This window comes from Cydia strobilella, chromosome 2, assembly GCF_947568885.1.
Source record: "Cydia strobilella chromosome 2, ilCydStro3.1, whole genome shotgun sequence".
In the NCBI taxonomy this organism is placed as follows: domain Eukaryota; kingdom Metazoa; phylum Arthropoda; class Insecta; order Lepidoptera; family Tortricidae; genus Cydia; species Cydia strobilella.
In genome coordinates, this window is record NC_086042.1 from 8764796 (window position 1) to 8785734 (window position 20939).

At 37.1% G+C, this 20939-nt stretch overlaps 1 protein-coding gene and 1 long non-coding RNA gene across 7 annotated transcripts in view; both read right to left on the reverse strand.

Moving 5' to 3' along the window:
* Positions 1 to 20939, reverse strand: part of LOC134751414 (uncharacterized) — a 440348-nt gene that overhangs the window by 16767 nt on the left and 402642 nt on the right. The gene's annotated exons all lie outside the window — the stretch shown is intronic.
* LOC134750794 (RUN and FYVE domain-containing protein 2) lies at positions 682 to 19330 on the reverse strand. Of its 5 annotated transcripts, none has more exons than XM_063686040.1 (14): positions 16073 to 16540; positions 15815 to 15993; positions 15576 to 15694; positions 15036 to 15243; positions 14174 to 14352; positions 13466 to 13602; positions 11916 to 11974; positions 11504 to 11629; positions 11266 to 11406; positions 9890 to 9987; positions 4714 to 4855; positions 4273 to 4347; positions 3631 to 3864; positions 682 to 2217 (listed from the first exon to the last, which is right to left on the reverse strand). In XM_063686040.1, exons 1-14 carry the CDS (start codon positions 16329 to 16331, stop codon positions 2092 to 2094), a joined length of 2082 nt encoding a protein of 693 aa, XP_063542110.1. In that variant the 5' UTR covers positions 16332 to 16540; the 3' UTR covers positions 682 to 2091. The 5 variants fall into 5 exon arrangements, with proteins under 5 accessions (XP_063542110.1, XP_063542117.1, XP_063542118.1 ...); XM_063686047.1 differs by having other exon boundaries at positions 683 to 2217; positions 15576 to 15685; positions 16073 to 16539; XM_063686048.1 differs by lacking the exon at positions 16073 to 16540 and adding an exon at positions 19081 to 19330 and having other exon boundaries at positions 684 to 2217.

Consider the following 20939-nt stretch of genomic DNA (forward strand, 5'->3'; position numbering starts at 1 on the left):
TGTTTATCAATATAATATAGATATTTACAATATTAAACAACAATAATGTTTGACAAACATGGTTTTATACAAGCACCACAATCATAATATTTATACTTAAGAGTGGAATTTGTTCTAGTTCATTTTTTATTAATTTACATTAAATTCATTGTCTAAAATCATAACATCATTGTATTAAAATACAATAAAATAAATGCACAAGGCCTAGGCAATTCAACAAGCTTGCTGAAAACAGCGCATTGGTACTAGAAAAAATAATGATAGATCCAATCCGCGTGAGTGCAACATTTGGAGAGAATGTAGAATACTATGATTGTTTACTATCAAGCGTGCACTGTAGTTGTTTGCGACCATCGTGGTACACGAGCACTCGACACACGTAAGGGCATGGTAAGCCAGGTAAGCCTCATATACTGACAACTAGCGTAATGCGAAAACAATTTACAATTCGGGACAAATTAGAAACTAAAATTACGATAGTTCGTCTATTTGTTATTATTTAAAAATATGCCTTTATATATTCATACTGAAATTATAATTATTTATATTCACCCCTAGGATTCTTTTCTATTGGATGTTTCTGTGCTACAGTAAGATTCACGAAAGCTGGCGCGGATTTTCTATGAAAATGTAGATTTTTCATAGAAAATCCGCGCCAGCTTTCGTAAATCTTTCTAATGCCCAGCATTAATGAATTTACCTATAGTAAAAGACTTATGCTCTCATATTCAAACTTCCTTTAATAACTACTTGGTCTAGCCATAAGTTCTGTTACAATTTAAACTGTACAGAACAACCATGAAATAAAAAACCGGACAAGTGCGAGTCGGACTCGCGCACGAAGGGTTCCGTACCATAACGCAAAAAACGGCAAAAAAATCACGTTTGTTGTATGAGAGCCCCACTTAAATATTTATATTATTCTGTTTTTATATTTGTTGTTATAGCGGCAACAGCAATACATCATCTGTGAAAATTTTAACTGTCTAGCTATCACTGTTCATGAGATACAGACACACAGACAGACATACACACGGACAGAGGAGTCTCAGTAAAAGGGTCCCGTTTTTACCCTTCGGGTACGGAACCCTAATAAAAAAGGCTTTTTAATTAAATTTTAAATATTGTATATATTTAAAATTTAATTAAAAAGCCTTTTTAGGGGTACCTATTTTAGTGAGATAGGCACGCTTATATAAAGCCTATTTATTGTGTTATTTAGTACCTTAAATTCATAAAATAATCTTTTAATTCATAGTCATAGTAGACAATTATCTTTGTAACAGAATTTATGGCTATACTAGGTATATAATATTATCTTATTAATAGGCATTCTGCCCTCATAAGCCCAATAGCAGAATCTCTAAATCAAATTTATTTGAAAATTGAATTTTAAGAGAACTTAAGGTAGACTGTAACCAAGCTAAATTTGCAATGCATCTCTATAAGCTCCATACTTGACATAGCACTTGGCGTGAAAACTTAACGTCGTCCGACGATATATGTTTTCATTCAATTTTGATTTGAGATACCGCTAATCCGCGTTTAATCTAGCTATTATTTTACTCGTTGGTATATTCGCAATGAACACTAGTATGGGCTTCAATGACCAAAGATCCCGAACAAAATAAATATTCTCAAACTCGATTCGTTTCGCTGCCAGTGAAGTGTTCTTCCAAAAATTAACCTTTTGAGTCGATTATGTCACTGAAGAGTGACAGACGTGAAAATTATTACGGCTTAAAAATTTACCATATCAGTTCACCGGTTATTTGGTCATTCCTGTGGATTGAACCTAACCTAGGTAAGGACTACCTTAACCTCATTTCAGCGTAGAAGGCGTCTCACACGCGCACGGTGTTGGTGTTGCCGGCCAACGCCACGGACTTTAATTAAAACCTGAATCGATTCAGTCACATTAAGACGTTTAACTAAATAAGACGGCTTAAAAATTGCGTTCGACCATAAAAGTCCAACGGTTATTTAGTCATTTGTAAGAATTGAATAGTAACCTAGTAATCCACGCTACGTTGACCTGGCTTCGGCGTAATGTGGCCGTATGAATTGAATAGTAACCTAGGTAAGCCACGGCTACGTTAACCTGACCTCGGCGTAGCAGGCGTCGCACGCGCGCACCGGCTTGGTGTTGCCGGCCAGCGCCACGGACTTGTCGCTGCACGCGCTGCAGAATATGTGGCCGCAGCGTCTGCAGTGGTGCTGGAAATAAAGAATAGTAGGTAATTAGTAAGTTGTTTTTCACACCACATGCTCGACAAAGCCGGATTATATATCACATAAACCTCACCGAAAGCAAGACATTATATCCCTTGGCTTTAGCCAGGTTATAATGTTGTATGGAATTTCATTATAACCCGCCGGTCAATAACGTAATTTTCACTTTTCATAATCCTTATTGCTATGACGTTAAAGTCTAATTTCGTTAAGCAAAATGTGTTGCACCCGCCTGCGGTCTGGTAATTAGCGGTCGTGGCCAACTCGATTTTCGTAAACCGAAGCCGCGGCCTACGAGATTCGCACGATCTTCATTTGTTAAATCAAGTAGGCCACGCCGGCAGAAAGAAGTTGCGAACAAAGCCTGTTTTTTATTGTCTCGCATAAGGTGAGAAAAGTAGAGTATATACCTCGAGAATAAAACTGTTTTTGTTTTGGGCGCTTGAATCCCTCGCTTCGCTCGGGAATTACCTCATAGCTCCCTCGCTGCGCTCGGGAGTAAAACTGGCAGTCCTTCGTTACGTTCAGGATTTAATGTCGCGCCCGTGACATAAAACAGTACTTTATCCCCTTGGTGTACAATCTACTATTTTAGACTGATGGGGATCGTATATGAACAGAACACTAAGGGGTAGCAGTAGCACAGAACGTGACAGAACTCCCCTGTTCATTAGCGCGAAGTGTGAATGTCAAGTTATAGTTTTCGATTTAGGCCACAAGATGACAGACCCTACAATGCACAGGGGAGCGAGCGTGAACAGGTGGTGGCATTGGCATGTGTATATTGGAGTGTCAAGTTAAAGTTTTCAAAATAGGTCACCAGATAGCGAACCCTCCAACGCCCACGGACCGAAACTATAGAACTATAGAAACTTGATACGACATAATTAGACATTATATTCAAATTTGAATTCATAAATTCATCTCAAGGGTGTCCCCGTGTCGCAAATCGTTCGTTTGTTGTTAGTTAAAATTATATCAGTGACTAGATGGTCTAATTATACGTATATTATAAACGGACCAAGCCACGAGTATGCCTGCATGCATATGCACAAAGTAAAACAAAAAACTATTCAGATAATAAACAAGAGCGCAATGACAATTGAATTAGGGTCACTACCTATCGAAGCAGAATCCCATTTTGCCGGGTAAATAAAACTTTATGTCAAGGCAAACCGAGCAATAACTTCTCTAACTGGTTTTGCTCATTCACTGACAAGGTGACTTCAGCCAGAAACGAATATATGCGCTAAATTTACGCCGAAGATGCTAAGCGAACGTACTCAAACTACTCCATTCGAGAAAAAAGTCTGCAACGAATGTAACCGAAAAGCAGCAGCAGATTCTGCGTCGATAAGTAGGTAGGAGTGCCCTGATTATAATTATAAACATGCTTACTTTCCGCCTCGCTATCGTGAACTCTTTGGCACAGGCCGTGCAGACCGTGGCGTCCTTGTCGCTCGTCCAGTTCGGCGTGTCGTCGGCGGGGGCCGTCAAGGCTTCCTTCTCTAACAATTCGGCCAGCTGTAGCTTGGTCTCGCTTAACGTCGCACCAACTTCTTCTAACGTATTCTGAGCTTCGCTGTATTGGGTCTTGAGTAGGTGTTGTTCTTCTTGTAGGGATAGATATTTCTGGAAGGAAATAATAGTATTCATGACAATTATGGCATTAGGCCAGTGGCGAGAATTTAAGTCATAACTTACAAATCATCGCAATACCATCAAAAATCATTTATATCTCAAAATATGACTAGATTTATTAAGCTCGTATTATGTACAGTATTTTTGAATAAAATTTCCAGATTATACTCAAAACTGCAGTTCAAAATTGTTCATTTTTTACCCTGTTCTATACGATATTTATTTTTGCGATAATTTGTCCGAACTCTGCTGATAACAAGTTGGCTGGTACCGAAATAGGAAAGTACTTAGTGCCATATTTCGGTTAGAGATTGATAGATAGAGAGATTTATTATTCCAAAATTATACATACAATTTATACAGTTTCCTGCAAAACTGATAACTATATTACAAGCTCACCTGTCCAATAGATTTGAGAGATTCTACTTCTTGTGTCAACATTGATATTTTGTCTCGGTCGCGTATCATCGATTCCTGTAATGCAAAAAACTTAATTTATCAATTGCATATTGTACTTATTTAATATTTTGCATTCCAGCAAACTGAATAACTCGCGAATTTGCATATCGCTAACTATAATTAAATATGTTCTGATCACCTAATGTCGTAACTTTGTCAAAAATGAATTAATGGATAATGTTAAAAGTTTGAATCGTGCTTCATCAAGAGGTTAAATGCTTAAAATCCATGGCACAGAGGGCTCCTGAGCATTATTTTCAACTACAGAATAGGTTTCAGGACTAATACCCAGTATCAGCAAGTAATCGACCGAATAAATCGACAAAAATACTTCTCTATCAGCGCGTATTCGTTAAGTAGGTACCTAAGTCAAATGTATACCTGAAGCGAAGTCCTCCACTCGCGTTCTATCCTCAGATCCCCCTCGGCGGTCACTGCTCTCGTCTCCGCGGCCGCAGCCTTCTGCCCCAGCGATCGCGCGCTCTCTTCCAAACTTTTCCTAGCAGCCTTGTCTTCCTTTAACCTGAACGTGTATCTTATTATATTCAGGGCCCTGAAGTCTACGGCGAATTTTCGTTATCTGCCTCGCTATCGCTCTTGCATATTAGAGCAATAGACGAAAGAACGATGTGGTTCGCGATAGGTTCTCTGTTAAACAGCTCAGTTTTTTAATCTTCATTTCCCCGCTTTTGTGCGATGCCCGCATATAGGGTCAAGGCGGGGACAGTGGCTCAGTCGGCCAAATACATAGACCTAGCATTACATAGACCAGCTATACGCGTGCGCCCGTAAGGGATAGACATAGATGACGTCATAAACGTGGGGATACCATATTGGTAAAAATTACCCCAATATTTGATATCACGTTGGGGCGATTACCCTGGAGGCAAAGTTAGCTTGTTTGACGGTATTAAAAAATTGTTAAATAAAATGTCAATGGGCCGTTCTTTTTAGGCGTATAAACAATGAAATACCTCCTATAATTCGCGCAGGTGGTACAAAACTAAACATGTTTAGTAAATAAAACGTAAAATAAAATGTATTATGGGTTTTAATTTAAAGAAATCACAAATCGCAATCACACCAATTAATGTACACCACATTTAATCTTTACAACATTTGTTTATTTATTTTTTGGAATTAGAAGTACGAAAAAACTTCGAGGTCAAAATTACCCATAAAATTATGATATTTTCATCTGGTATCCCTAACATGATTGTAATGCAGCTAAATTAAGAAGAAGTTTAAAAATGGCTGACCTCAGACTCCTACCTACCTACGTAATTTGGGCGGATAATTTTACAAATAATGTTTTGTTAATTTGCGTAAATAATTGTGATATTTTTATAGAAATCGTTTGATTCTACATTGCTTTGAGTGTAACGTAATTTTACGATGTTATTCTCACATATTGCGTTAAGAGGAAGGTGTAAAATACCGTACTTACGTGTGAAAAATTATGATCTCATATTTTTGCTCAGAGCGGCTATTACAGCCGATTACAGAACAATTCACCAGTATTTTATCAAAGTTCAAGCATTCAAAACGCTAACCATCACTATATTTCATAAGAGAAAGCACAATTTCATACAAAACAACGATAATTAAACAAGCAACGAACAAACATGACATGTCACGTACTTATTTGTTTGCCACAACCTCGGTTGTGGCAGCGGTGGAAAAGTGAAACTATGACAAGGACAAACAATAACAGCGCTTTCTCTGCTACTCCTACTGAAAGATACATAAGACTATCCCGTTCGGTCATTTTCCCCCACCCCTCATGACCGATCCAGTTATACTAGATTCATGGCCAAATATCGCTCAATACCCTCGCGTGTTAGAATAACCACTGCTAGTCCATATGAATTTGTTCAATTACTGGATGTGTCTGCTGTAATAGCAGGGAAACAAATAGCCACTCTCGTGCCTAGGTTAGGTTATTAGGTTGAGTGAGCCACTATTCCAGCCTTGACCCTACCGTACTTTCTGCTGGCACTGCGACTCATTAAATGCTTAGTAACGGAGCGGTATAGCTACGAGAATCGGTCTGTTATGATCCGCAGCGCCAGAAGAATTTGCGGAAAATTTAAGTAAACTGCAAGTGCACTTACAATGATTTTGATACAAAATCTTGATATAATGGAAATGTTTACACTTTTGTACTTACTTCACCCGGTGTGGTAACTAAGGAAACAATATCTACTTGGCCTTGTAGGCATGGTTATATGATTGCATGAGTAAGTAGCCGAAGATATAGAGCCAGTGAGACGCTTACTGTGTTTATGATTTTGTGTTAAAACCTTGTGTATATTTCATACGACCATTTATTTTAACTACATTTAGTAGTACCAGACCTGCTGAACATATTCATCATATACCCACATATGGTAAGAATTTGTTTTTCTTCATAATATAAGTAGTTAGCTAAATTAGCATAGGCATGATCACCAGAAAATAAAGCACAACAGTATAATTGAAATTATCAGAAATACTAAAACTGTCTTCACAAAACAATGAGTCCAAGTCCAATTTATAGCAATTATTTACTAGCTTACAATTAATGTCAGTTTTGCGAATTATGATCATCTCAAATAATATCAAGTAAGTAGGTAACTATATACCTATCTATCTGTAGGTAAGTGACCTAGCAGATCCTGCCTGTTCATTAATAATTAATTTGCTTCACTATTTAAATATACCTAAACCACAGATTATATAATAGTTCTTACCATAGAGTAACTTATACTAGAGCGGTACTGTCATAGTAAATTTTGTAACCCCAGTAAATTCACTGCCATCTGTCGACACACTTTAAAACTAAAAAATGAAGATTTATAAAAATACGATAAAATGTATTTAAATATAGATAAATGATTTTTTTTATTTGCATTAATTATTTTTATGATTTTGACCCATGTTCTTTCACTGATATGCGTTAAAATTGTTAAATAACAATAACAAACGAAACCGTCAACGCCATCTATACGACAGTAGGCCAAAACTAGTAGCGCCCTCTGAACGAGAATCAAATTTTCTTGATTTTCGAGGCACGTTTTTTCCTTAGACTGTATTCATCTATTACGGAGTTATATCTATCTTTGGTTCTTACGAACAGATACTTAGCTCTCAAAGAAAACGCAAATACCTACCATTTCAATGCGCCGCTCCCCGCACCGCGCGCCGGCACAACGCTAGGGTTGCCGATAAATGTGTCGTAAAAAACATTACCTACATCTTTAAATCAATTTAATAGTACCTACGTAGCTTGTAACTATCGTAAAAATAATAACAGTAGGTGTAAGTACTATATTGAGAATGTCTACTTACTTTTCCCCATCCGTCGAAAGAGGAAAAAACTATATTTTTTATTTGTTTTGTTGTTTCTGCATCCATTCCATCCACACTACAAGCTGTGTTATTTGTTTGTGACGAAGACATTTCTTTGGCATAGCGCGCGGTGACGTGAGTGCGTGAGCGCGTGTGGCAACCAACTGGCTAGCTTGAGTCCCGCCGGCGGGAAGCGAGTCGTAGGTATAAATCCGAGCTCGCGCGGAGAGTTCCATAGGCCTGCCTAAACTTATAATCAATTAATATTTAAAAAGTAGGTAATTGCTATATTAATGAGTGTTATCAAAGATAGATATAACTCCGTAATAGATGGATACAGTCTAAGGAAAAAACGTGCCTCGAAAATCAAGAAAATTTGATTCTCGTTCAGAGGGCGCTACTAGATTTGGCCTACTGTCGTATAGATGGCGTTGACGGTTTCGTTTGTTATTTAACAATTTTAACGCATATCAGTGAAATAACATGGGTCAAAATCATACAAATAATTAATGCAAATAATAAAAATCATTTATCCATATTTAAATACATTTTATCGTATTTTTATATATATTTATTTTTAGTTTTAAAGTGTGTCGATAGATCGCAGTGAATTTACTGGGGTTACAAAATTTACTATGACAGTACCGCTCTAGTATAAGTTACTCTATGGTGTTATCAACAAAAACATCTATGAGGATATGAATTGGTCGATCAAAATCAATTTCTGGTTACAATTATATTCTATTTTATAGTCGTATAAAATAAACACGCGCGTGTATGATTATGATTAATAATCATTATAATGCATGTTGGGTGTGGATGTATTGAAAATATTCATGATGTCTGTACCTATAGATAATCCAAAAATGCAACATAAACAACATTTCTTCTAAAAATAACACTTACTTGTTTACTTGAAAATATTGTTAGAAAGTTAATTTGCAATTCTAATTGTGAAGTGTAGGGACCGTCACTCACAAACGCATGCAAACACAAAGAAGGTAGTGGCAAACCTACACAATTAACATAAAAAACAAGCAAGTATTGTGGTATTCAATGAAATACAGTATGCGACTGAATATGCTTTATTATAAATATAATTTTACATAGCTAGTATCTCGGAATTACAAAACTATGAATAGGAATCTCAACTTCTATCACTGGATCCCTTCACATTTGCTTAAGAATATGAAGCATTTTGATCACATTACATATAATTAGTAAGTGCTAAAATTAAGTTTTTATAATTCAACCGAATGAGATCAAACCATCCCTACAATTAATAGCTCGTCGATTTAGCAAGGTACAATAATAATACTGCAAATACAACTATGTATATGTATAGTTAATTTTACAAAATAATTTTAGTTTTCTACATCATGTTTAATAATGCCACTCTTATTTTATTGTACGTTAACATTAATCAAACATTTTTGTTAATTTAGTATAAAATAAAATAATAATACATCTTATAGCTCAATAGAGTAATCAAATATCATTCAACGAATTAGTAGATTCCGCTAAACAGATCATATAATTATATAAAATAATCAAACTTAATACAAATAGTCGGACCAAGACAAGTCTGTTACGATTTTGATAGCACACGCAGTGTTAGTTTAAACGTCAAACTCCTATGAAATTATGACGTATAAATAACACTTGCACTGCGTGTGCTATCAAAATTGTTGCAGACTTATCTTGGTCTAACTCTAACGTAACATGTCTCAATGAAATATAACAACCAGAAGATTGTATAATCACAGCAACGAGAAGCTAAAGCAATAGTAGCATAGCCTCCGTGTAAAAACCCTTACAGTCCAATCCAGTTACATTGTTCAAAAATATACTTTCAAAACATTGTTTACAAATTGTGGGGGTTTGCCAGTACCGAGCGGGTAGAAACAGCTAATACCTACGACGCTAGTCAACCTCACGCAAGCTGTGCATTGCGGCACACCTAAGTGCTTCCAATATTGATATGTCAAGCATTACATACATGAATAGTACAATGGATAGCGTAAAGTCTAGGCACTCTCATTGACGGAAGGCCGGCCGGCCACGGACGAGAAACATTGAAAGATCTCCACGGCAATGCCTGCAGGTCATCTCGTATTTGTTATAGCACTTGTCTGTGACCTTATGGTGTTGTGGGGTCTCTAGTCCGCCGCAGACTGCGCGGCCTCCCGCAGCCTGATGCTGTCATAGTAAAAAGTTTTGAACCTACTTCTCATCAAGCTGATGTATCGTGCTGCCCATTGATTCAGTCTTTGCTTCCAATTTGGCTATTAGCTCTGTTTTATGTTTCAAAGAACTTTCACATTCCTAAAACAAGGCCAATAAAATTTTGCTGCATTATAATGACATAGTGCGTCCAAAATTGTTAGTAACAAGCGGAAATATACAGTCTAAGCATGACATATCATGATTGTTTTGAGATGTGAGAATACGCTCTGTAAACGTTGAAGATGCTATAATTTATAACCGTTAGTAAATATATAGGTATATCGTTATAAGAAATATTGTTAGTACATTGCTGTGGCGATTTAATTAGGAAATACCACCTCAATGCATCAGTAACACCGTACGACGAGCTGAGCATAACCAGAACGATAATTTGTACAATAACATTTTAAGAGACAAATAGTTTATTGGAGTGATTAAAGCTATTCTCTTATTTGGGCAATAGGCTTATCTTTGCTAGTGGTTCGTCTGAACGGTGGTATTTCCTGGAGGTTTAGTTTTTTATTCGGTGGGCCTTCGTCCTTGGCCTTCGAGCTCTTTTGACCGAAGTTATCAGTTTTGAGTTTCTCTAACTTTTCGCCTAGATTATTCTCGTTAGTGGTGGGAGATCTGAGCGCTTTGACCAGGTCGTGGTCGGGTCCTAGGAAGTGGTTATATTTCTCAATGTTGCTGAGTATTTTGCCGATTTGCTCGGCCTTGTCTTGCAGCCTGGACACGATTTCGCCCTTCTGCGTCAATTCCATCTCGCACTCCTTCCGTACGACAAGCGCGGCATAGATAAATACACCATTTTATTAGTATAGGGAGAGTATATAAGATAAACGATATAAGTTCTATATATATAAACAATAAAAAATCTAATAAATACGTCAAATATATACATTGATATAAAAAGTAGATATAAAGTAGTTACAAAATAAAATAAAAAGATATATTTGAATTAGTAAAATGAAGATGATGTCAAACGTTTAATCAAATTAAGTAAGTATTAGTCAATAAGCTAAAGAGAACGCATGGGCGGGAGACATGCATCTCTGCACCCACGCTGAATGAGCGGCCTTCGTGAGCGCCGTTCTTATCTGCCATTGTTACAACTGTGCGAACTCTGGGCAACACTCGACACTCCAACCAAACATAATAACAGGAGAGAGCTAATAGACGCCAATTTAGAGGTCAATGTTAATGTTATCGCGATTTCTTCCGTGAATGCCCTCTCTAAAGGCTATTACTTAATGACAAAAGAAACATTAATTATAATAAGTTATGTTATGGCGTTTTATAATTTGTTACACTAAGTAATGACGCTAATTAAGCACATGCATTCGAATTTACAATTTCAAACGTGTCAAGGTGGCTTACCTGTAATTTTTTGTACATTTCCAAATTAATTAATTTGATGTCATCGAGTTGTCGTCGTAGAGATATTATTGTGTCTTGTTTATCATGTATGTCTTTTTCCAATAATTTCATAGCTACCTCCATCTCAGCTTTTAATGAAATCTGTAAAAGAAAATAGTTGTATTAAGTGATTGGCAGTTTAAATTGCTTTTTATTTAAATAAATATATTTTATTTATTTTAAAATACATAACATGTACCTGTAAATCCAGTTCTCTTTGCAGCTCTACATTTTTCTTCCTTTCTTCCTCCAGTACTCGACCTAATTCGCTATCTTTTTCGTTCTTAGTCTTATCAGACGTGACACTCTTGACGCTGCGTTTTTCCTGAAAAAAAAACAACATGAATAATTATTTATATTTTATAATGTCTATAAAACTTTATTGTGTTCTTGTATTTATTTTGTAAAAGGTTTTTGATATAAATCAATAGTTTATACAGTACTTAGTTCATGTTTATATGAGTACGCGTTGTATACGATAAACAACAATAATAATTACGAACGACGACGATTAGTGATGTTGTAATGACATCACCAAACTACTTGTTTACATTTGTTTAAGTTGCGTTTTAAGCATTAATACGCATTTCGCAATATATCGCTATCCTTACCTCTTCATCCGAATGCAGCTCAGTTACTTTCATCCTACTATCTTTAGTGATGTCTTGACCTGGACAAAAAGAACACGTGTTATAGCGCGGCACATAAATAAAACACACTTCCAATAAGTCACAAAAAGTCTAAAACCGGGCACAAAATAACACAAATCTATAATTAGGCAACTCACAAGACCTCGTCCAAAAGGTCGGACTTGTTTGATTTTTTGCCGTGGTATTGCCCATTTAATGTTAAGCGAAAGCGATAGAGCATAACGGGCCGAGCGCAGAATTAACGGACATCAAAATACGTGCGACAACTCCAGCATACTAATGCCGACTAACTAAACTAAACAGCGTGAGTCATGGGAAGTGTTAGACTGCAAGGTGTCTTATCTACTGTCCTCTATCCGTGTATTGTTATTCGCATCGCATCGCGATTTTGATATGCGCGGGCTCATTAGTTTGATGAGTTCGCGCCCGATAGTCACGTGAATTCGAGGAATAAATATATAAACTATCGCTAATACACCCACGAAAGTGAATTGTCACTACACAGCATTTGGAAGACATAAGACACAAGTGTATAAGACATACCAACAATTATTCATGAGTGTCTAACAAATATGATTGAAAAGTAGACAGGTATAAGTCTACCACTTACATCAGGCGGTTGGTAAATAAGTTGCGCGGTGATTTTCTAGTATAAGTGATATTTGGAACGAATATTAGTCTTTTTATTACATTATCCCTTATTTAACATAATACAAATAATCTTTCAACCAGTCCGCAGCTGATCATAATAAGTTCTTACCAACTGCCCCAGTTAACAATAAGACCTGGAAAACCCCGTTTCCTCGTTCTAAATATGAATTTCGTCGTTAGTGAACTGACGACTATATTTATATTACGTGCTGACGAAAAGTAACGCCTAATTCACACAAAATACAAAACTATTATACTTATAAACTTGGATTCGGAGTTACTTAAGTAGATAATTAAGGTAAAGAAAGTAGAAAAACTTGGGCCAATTTGTACCTACATACAGCAAAACTATTAGCTTAGGATTGCCACCTGCATACATAGATTTTTGCTGTTTGTACCCTGGCACAATGAAGATTAATACTAGGTACAGTCAACTACAAAAAGATGTATCCACTTTGGGACCTTATTCCAAAGCAATAAGTTGAAAATATGGATGCATAGATAAACGAATAAATGGTTTATCTATCTATCTATACATCTTTTTGTAGTTGACTGTACATTAAAAATGCACATTCTTATTATTCTGACAATTGACACGACTGAAAGTGGCGTAAGTATAAATTTCCTTTACCGTCCATGTGTCGTGATTCTGTCAGCTGATTTTGTGACAGCAACACGAATAAAATGTCTACTTTATACTCGTACATATGCGAATTACTCGCATGCACTCTACGTACATTTTATTACCACTACACAGTGCGTACGACTGCAGTATTTGAAGGACAGTTCTAATTTGCATAATTATCACCATGAGACACAACAGCACTTAGTATAATACAGATATTTATTAACGGACTTACCCAATGCATGTTTTAATTGATTATTCTCCTCGACCAAAGTGATCATTGTGTTTTTGGCGATTGCTAAGTCTTCCTTCATTAAGGCGTTCGTTGTAGTCAGACTTTCAACTTTGGCTTGGAGATTAGCTACCGTTGCGCTATAATGTATAAAAGTAGTTTGTTATTTGCTCATCAGTAAACGATGTAATGAGTTTCTGGGATGTTTAACTTTTTGATGATTATTCTTGAAAAAACTGTGACAGAATGTATACAAAAAATGGTCACTGATGATTCACTAAATCCAACATAATTGTTGAGGTTGTAGTATAATATAACAAATATATACTTATTCATAAACACCCTATTAGGCATCAACTACTGACAAATGGTTAAATTTAACACCAGATGATTATTAACCATAATTATATCTGTAGCTCTATAAAATGCATATAGGTATAAAAATATTTATTAATTATTGTCCAATCGTCTATTATTTATAGCAGAACCATCAATCAAGGAATGAATCAAGTTTCAATGACCGTATAACGGTGTTTTTTGTGAATTACAAATCGCCGATACAGGCGAGTCAAATCAACCTCATATATCCACCGATATAGTTACGCAACAATTAAACAATGCTGTAAATGCAATAGATACGGGCGTTGTAAATCACTTGCTCTAAGTCACTATTTACAACGCAACCCTTAACATATGAGGAAAATAACTCACTTGAGATGCCGATTGAGTTCTTCGATGTAGTTCTTTTGATCTAACATGGTGTTGATGTGCCGCTGCTTTGGCTCCGTGTTGGCATTGTTGGTCGTGGTGGTCAGGTCGGTGGAGGAGTTGCTGCCTCGGAGGTACAGCGAGAAATCAATCACGCCTTGCTGGCTATCCAAATCCTCCTCCTAGAACAAGGTACAATTTTTTAACTAAGAGCTATTTCGGCACAGGACGGACACGCTATACATCAAAAATCACTTGCGTTTCTATGTGTGAACGGCACGTCTGTACACGCGTCATGCGTCATAGTGTGAGTAAGTTGCTTAAAAATAGTACTGAGCGGCCGGCAAACGGCCGTCAATCTGCTGTCGCGGGGCGAGGTAATTCGAGTCGGGGCGGGGCGGTGCGTGGCCGTTCTGTATGATAATACTATTACTTATTCTGTGATTTCGGTTTAGTCGACCAGCCGCGTATAAACTGTACATCTAATTGCTTACTTCCTTAACACACAGATTGCAGTCGACGATGTTGAGGCCGACGAGCAGGCCGTTGATGATCACCGCCTCGTCGTTGGGCATGAGACTTGAGAGTATGCGGCTCGATATCCTCGAGTGTGTCCTCGCAGTGTTCCAGTAACCTTATTTCGGCGACCAGCTGTGAGTAAACAATACCTAAGTGCTTTGGAACCTTGACACACAGATTGCACTTGACGACGTTGAGACCGATGAGTAGATTGGTGATGATAGCGGCCTCGTCGTTCAGAATGAGAGCATGCGGATGGTAGTATTCCCGGATCGTGTCCTCGTAATGTTCCAGTAACCTTATTTAGTCGACCAAAAACCGTACACCTACATAAGTACTTTAGTACCTTGACACACAGATTGCAGTCGACGACGTTAAGGCCGACGAGCAGCCCCGTGATGATCACAGCCTCGTCGTTCAGCATAAGAGCATGCGGCTCGAAGTATTCCTCGAGCGTGTCCTCTCGATGCTCCAGCAGGAGTCGCATGTAGTCCGCGAGGCGCTTCTGCATCAGCGCGAGTCGGAGCCAGGCGCGCGCACGCCCCATTGCGGTTCTAATAATAAATAACACGTTTGCTAGTAATGTTACGTGTTTGAATGACAAACTTGACGGACAAATCAGTGTGAAAATGCTGTTCATAAAAACGCTTTGATGAAGAGAGGGACAGGGGGTCAAAATGAAATGAATGCTTTAATATGGACGCAAGCGATAAACACGACCATCGTGTGATGACAGGAAGTCATTCGAAAGAAAGTATAATAATATTTAGAATTACGTTGTTCGGATATTTGTATAAAAATGAAAGTAATGTTATGCATGTGTTCGTTATTCTTTCAGAAGTCACTGTAAACTGTGAGTAAGTTGTGTATGAGCCGTGTAACATACTTGACGGTTGGAAGATCTCGGACACTGGCGGTAATATCGGCTGCTTCTGGCGAGTATTTTTCAACCATCTGAAGAATATCCCATAGCTCCTTTTTAGGACCAAGAAGACCCTGCAAATGCTGTTTAAATTAAAAACAATCTATTTGATTCTAAAAAACTATCACAGTTAGTAACTTTTTTTAATATAATATAATTACATATTATGTGTGTTTTTTACTAAGACCTTGCGAATAAAGTACCTTTTTCGGTTTAAGTCCATGACGCATGACATGTTCGAGGACGATGAAGAAGTGGTGCAGCGGCAGATGGTCGCTGTCCAACATCCGTCCATATCGGAGCGATTGTTCGATTAGCTCCTTAACGATCAACTTGGAGATATTCACCAGGTTACTGCGCTCTATGACTACGGGGTCACGTGCTACAAGGAAAACATAGTATGTAACAATTGGATAATTTAAACGTAACCTGACGTAAACTAAATGCGTGACGTTTGTTACCCATTAAAGAATGCATAGGATCGTCGGGCGAGGTGATAACGCCCGGCTCGGCAGGCTTTATATAGGAATCCTGCATTTCCATGTCATGCAATTCCTTTAGACAGAGCCACTCTCCGTCGACCGAGACGCGGAAGTTGCAGAGATAGATGGTGTCCTGCGCGCCGGCCATGTCGTCTCCGTTCCCGTCGCCCTGGTTGATGTTGGAGGGAACGCCTAGCTCAGGCAGGGGGTGCCCGTGGACCGCGGTCAACGAACGCATAATAAATCGGCAAATAAACTTTCAAGCGAAACAACGAACACGTGAAGGTGAATCTCGAATCACTCCGTTGAATACATTTCACTATGTAAAGCTCTCAATCTCCACAAGTTAGTGTAAATAGATACAGTTAATTCAGAACCACGTTATTTGCTAAATCTGCAATTTGCGTCTTACTTTTCACGACGCAGAATAACTTTTCCACCGAATTGGGAACTAACAATATTGATTTTCCACAGTATGACTACCTCCAACATGGGAGGCAAAAAATCAATACTTGCAACTTGTGCTGCCATCTTTGAGGAGAGTTCAGAAATACATTGTTTGTGAATTGTCCAGTGGTTTTTGACGTAAGCACAATATAGTTCTTTTATAATGGGATAGATGTAGTTATAAATAACAATATAAAAAAAATACATTTCAATAAGAAGCAAGTACAGTCAGCTGCAGAGAAAAGGTCCCCCCCTGCATAGAAGTTTGTATGCAAAGGTGCTAAGCGAATAGTATTGCTGACTGTACATACAAATTATCTCAGATTTTTCTTGAATACTTTGAGCAAATACAGTATATAATTGTAACTTTTACTTGTGACCTAAATTATAACTTTTGCCTGTGACTTGGTCTCCATAGAATGATGACTTTCGTGACAAAAACTATCCTATGTCCTTCCACAGGACTCAAACTATCTCCATAGGTACAACAATTTCATCCAGTTCATTCAGTGGTCTTAGCGTGAAGAGATAACCGACAGATTTACTGATAGACGGACACTTTTGCCTTTTAATATTATCCTGCACCTTGCATTGGGGTAACTCTGAAAACGGTGTAATTTTGAAAAATTGCAAATATCAGTAAACTAAAAGTATTTTTTACTGTAGCAACCAAGGCAAGGCATGCCTTGGTAAAGTGCAAGTGTTGCCAAATTATGAAGTAGCTTTCGCTTTCGTAGTTTTCCCAATGTAGGTCCATATGAACTCTTTAAAGTATTGTAAGACTAGAAAATTTCTACTATGACATATTGCTTTTATGGATATAGTTGTTATTTTTTATTTGTCCACTTTTAATTAAACTCAACTTGTGGCAATGTACAAATTGACTGATTAATTAGAGTTTAATTTATTTACAGTGTTTATTAGGTAGTCTTTTTTTTAACTAAACTGTACAGTTGCCATCAGATATATCAGAGCGGCCAAGGTGTTCACAATATCCGAACAAGCACTCTAACGCCTTGACAATAGAGGCGTGCTCAGATATTTGTGAGCACCTAGGCCGCTCAGATATATCTGATGGCGATTGTACATAGAGGTATTATTTCATATATGTGCCATTCTCAACCAAAAGGGTACTTATTGTCGATCGTCAATAAGGCGCTATTTCTATATAGCTTCAATTTGAAATCAACCTTATTGACAAGCGACAATGTGGTACCTTTTGGTTGAAAACGTCACATATAGGTATTATGCTGATCAGAAAGCTACAAAAGTTTTAATACTTCCATGCAAAATATTATCATAGGAAGGTTTGGATGGAAATTTGGCACACACATAGTTTATAAGGGGTCTAAGGGGGGTAAAATGGTGAAATATTGTTAAAGAGTGCTTCTAGAATATATACTACTATGTGTAAAGGAGTGCCAAGTTCCAAGTAAACTAAGCAACGGGTTGCTGCAAATAATTAATATCTGTATATTTTTCGTTTTTCTTTCTGTATTATTTTCACTTATGATGAGAGGGTATAAAAAGTCGCCTTGCAAAAGAATTCTGGTGGCTATGGCTATATCAAACTCAGGTCATTATGAAGGAATTCAATCATATCCAACTATACTACATATTATATTTTTTAAACCTAATTTAGTGTCCCTTTGCTGGGCAAAGGCCTCCCCTAATTTCCTCCATTTGACCCTGTCATTTGTACTTTACCGCAAATTATAGGTATTAATAGAAAAATGTATTTGAGTTACATTTTATTTGCAATAAAGAAACACATGTTGAAAGTTTTTGATATTTAAAGGATTGATAACATAATGCATAGTTGCTTTTAACATATTTTCTATCCACTGAAGGCCTTATTTTTAGCTACAGCTAGCTGTTAACCCTCTAATGGTCCAGGATAACAAAAAAAAACCGGCCAAGTGCGAGTCGGACTCGCGCACGAAGGGTTCCACACCATTACACAAATTTACAGCAAAAACATCACGTTTGTTGTATGGGAGCCCCACTTAAATATTTATTTTATTCTGTTTTTACTATTTGTTGTTATAGCAACAACAGAAATACATCATCTGTGAAAATTTCAACTATCACAGTTTTTGAGATACAGCCTGGTGACAGACGGACAGACAGACAGACAGTGAAGTCTTTACTTTTTAGGTATGGAACCCTAAAAACAAGATTCAAGCAAAAAAAAAAATGAATAGAAGATGTTATAGGCTGGTAAATTTTTGCCATATCATATCTAAATGTGCCATAATAAAGGGTTAATTAGTATGATAAGTAAATACATATAAAAAACTGCAGTAATAGCTAATATTGTTGCTTGAATAAGGTGGACTTTTATAGTACACCAAATATTGTAGTTGTTCAATAACAACAGTATGTCGTATAAATAGTGAAATTATTATTTACGAAATACAACTAACATGTTGATCACTTATCACTGATAATACAAAGTAATTGTGTAAATTGTTGACTCTCTATGTCGTCCACGTACACGTCATAGGTAATTACTTATTTAAATTAAGCGTAGTACTTACATTTTGAATTGAAAAAGTAAGATTTTTCGGGTCTGGATAAGAGTAAGTCTGGCCATTTGTCTTCTTTTGTAGATGTTACAGATGGAGATCTCTCGAATGATGGCTCCTTCACGGACGCCGTTGGTGTGGCTGGAGATAATTCTGATATTTGATCTTTAGAGGAGGACATAATTACACACTGGTTTTAAAAAACATTTCGATTACGACAATTACTAAAAGGTAAATTCTATTCATAACAAAAAGTTTATTTTTACCTTTGCATTGTGAAACGTTTCGTTCTGATCCTAATACAATTACTTGAAGGCAAATAATATGATTCTTATTACTACTTGTTACTTAAAAAAATAGTAAGAATAAATGTTATTGTTACTTAATAAAATAATTGTAAATTTTCTCAAGTTTAGTGGTTAATATTTTGTATGAAATAAAAAAATAAAAAGTAAACAAATAACTACGTGGAAAGGAACATACCTCAAACGTAGAAATTGTCCAAACGCTACGTGTCAGTCTGTGACAGATGACATTTATGTTTAAAGGCTATCCAGACGAGACAATCAAATTGTCAGTTTGATCAGAAACGTCTCCCTCTCGCCTCTCGCTCGATACGTTTTCCTCCTACTATAGGTATATGTATTGTCAAGGGACTGTCTCATTTAAACATAGACAGAGAGAATCATACTATCTTTGTCTAACACTAGTACTAGCACTCAAATGAAAAGGATAAGTATAGTTTTTTTTGTTCCTTTTTACTAACAAGATTTGCTTGACCAGCTTTTGGCGAGAGGCGTAAATGTGTAGTTTATGCTTTCAAAGTAGCCCACAAGATGGCAGCACTTGCTTTGGCGTGAAGTGTCAATGTACATGTGATGTACATGTTTGTGGTTCCGATTCAGGCTACAAGATGGCAGACCCTCCAACGCGCACGGTCCCTATAGCTCCTCTTGCATGAAAATGCGTTGTACCCGGTACAAATAGAAAATGTTGATCTTATTAGTCTAATTAAATATAACTAAAGCATAAATTTAATACCAAAATATGAATTTGCTAATCCGCGAAAAGATAACGTGCTAGTCAATCAGTGCTAACCCGTTATACTTACTTGCGTATTTTTCAAAAAAATACGCAAGTAAAAAAAAACATACTAATATCCATACTTCCATACTAATATTATAAATGCGAAAGTCTGTCTGTCTGTCTGTCTGTCTGTGTGTTCCCTCTTCACGCTTCAACCGCTGAATCGATTTAGATGAAATTTGGCATAGAGATAGGTTGAGTCCCTGAGAAGGACAGGATAGTTTTTATCCCGAAAATCATCCCTTTAGAAAGTAAAAAGCGGGGTGGAAAGGTGGAATTGAGATAATTAATGAAGTATCTGCTAATTTGTGTGCATAATATGCTCAAATTGAATAATTGCTATAAGACTTTCTCCAGGCGCTATTCTTACTCTAGCTGGGGTTACTAAGTCCACGCAGACGAAGTCGCGGGCAAAAGCTAGTAATATTATAAATGGGAAAGTGTGTCTGTCTGTCTGTTACCTCTTCACGCTTAAGCCGCTGAACCCATTTAGTTGAAATTTGGTGTAGAGATAGTTTTAGTCCCGGGGAAAGACATAGGGTACCTAGTTTTTATCCCAGAAGTCACCATTTAAGGGGGTGAAGGTTTGTATGGGGAAACGATAAAAAGCATATTGGATAAAAAATTAACTACCCAAATTGCTAACTCCACGCAGACGAAGTCGCGGGCAAAAGCTAGTACGCAAATAAATATAACAAATCACCACCAAAAGAACAATACCCGACACGTGTTTCGCCTCTCTACGAGGCATCCACAAATGCTGACGGAAATGCAAACTACACTAA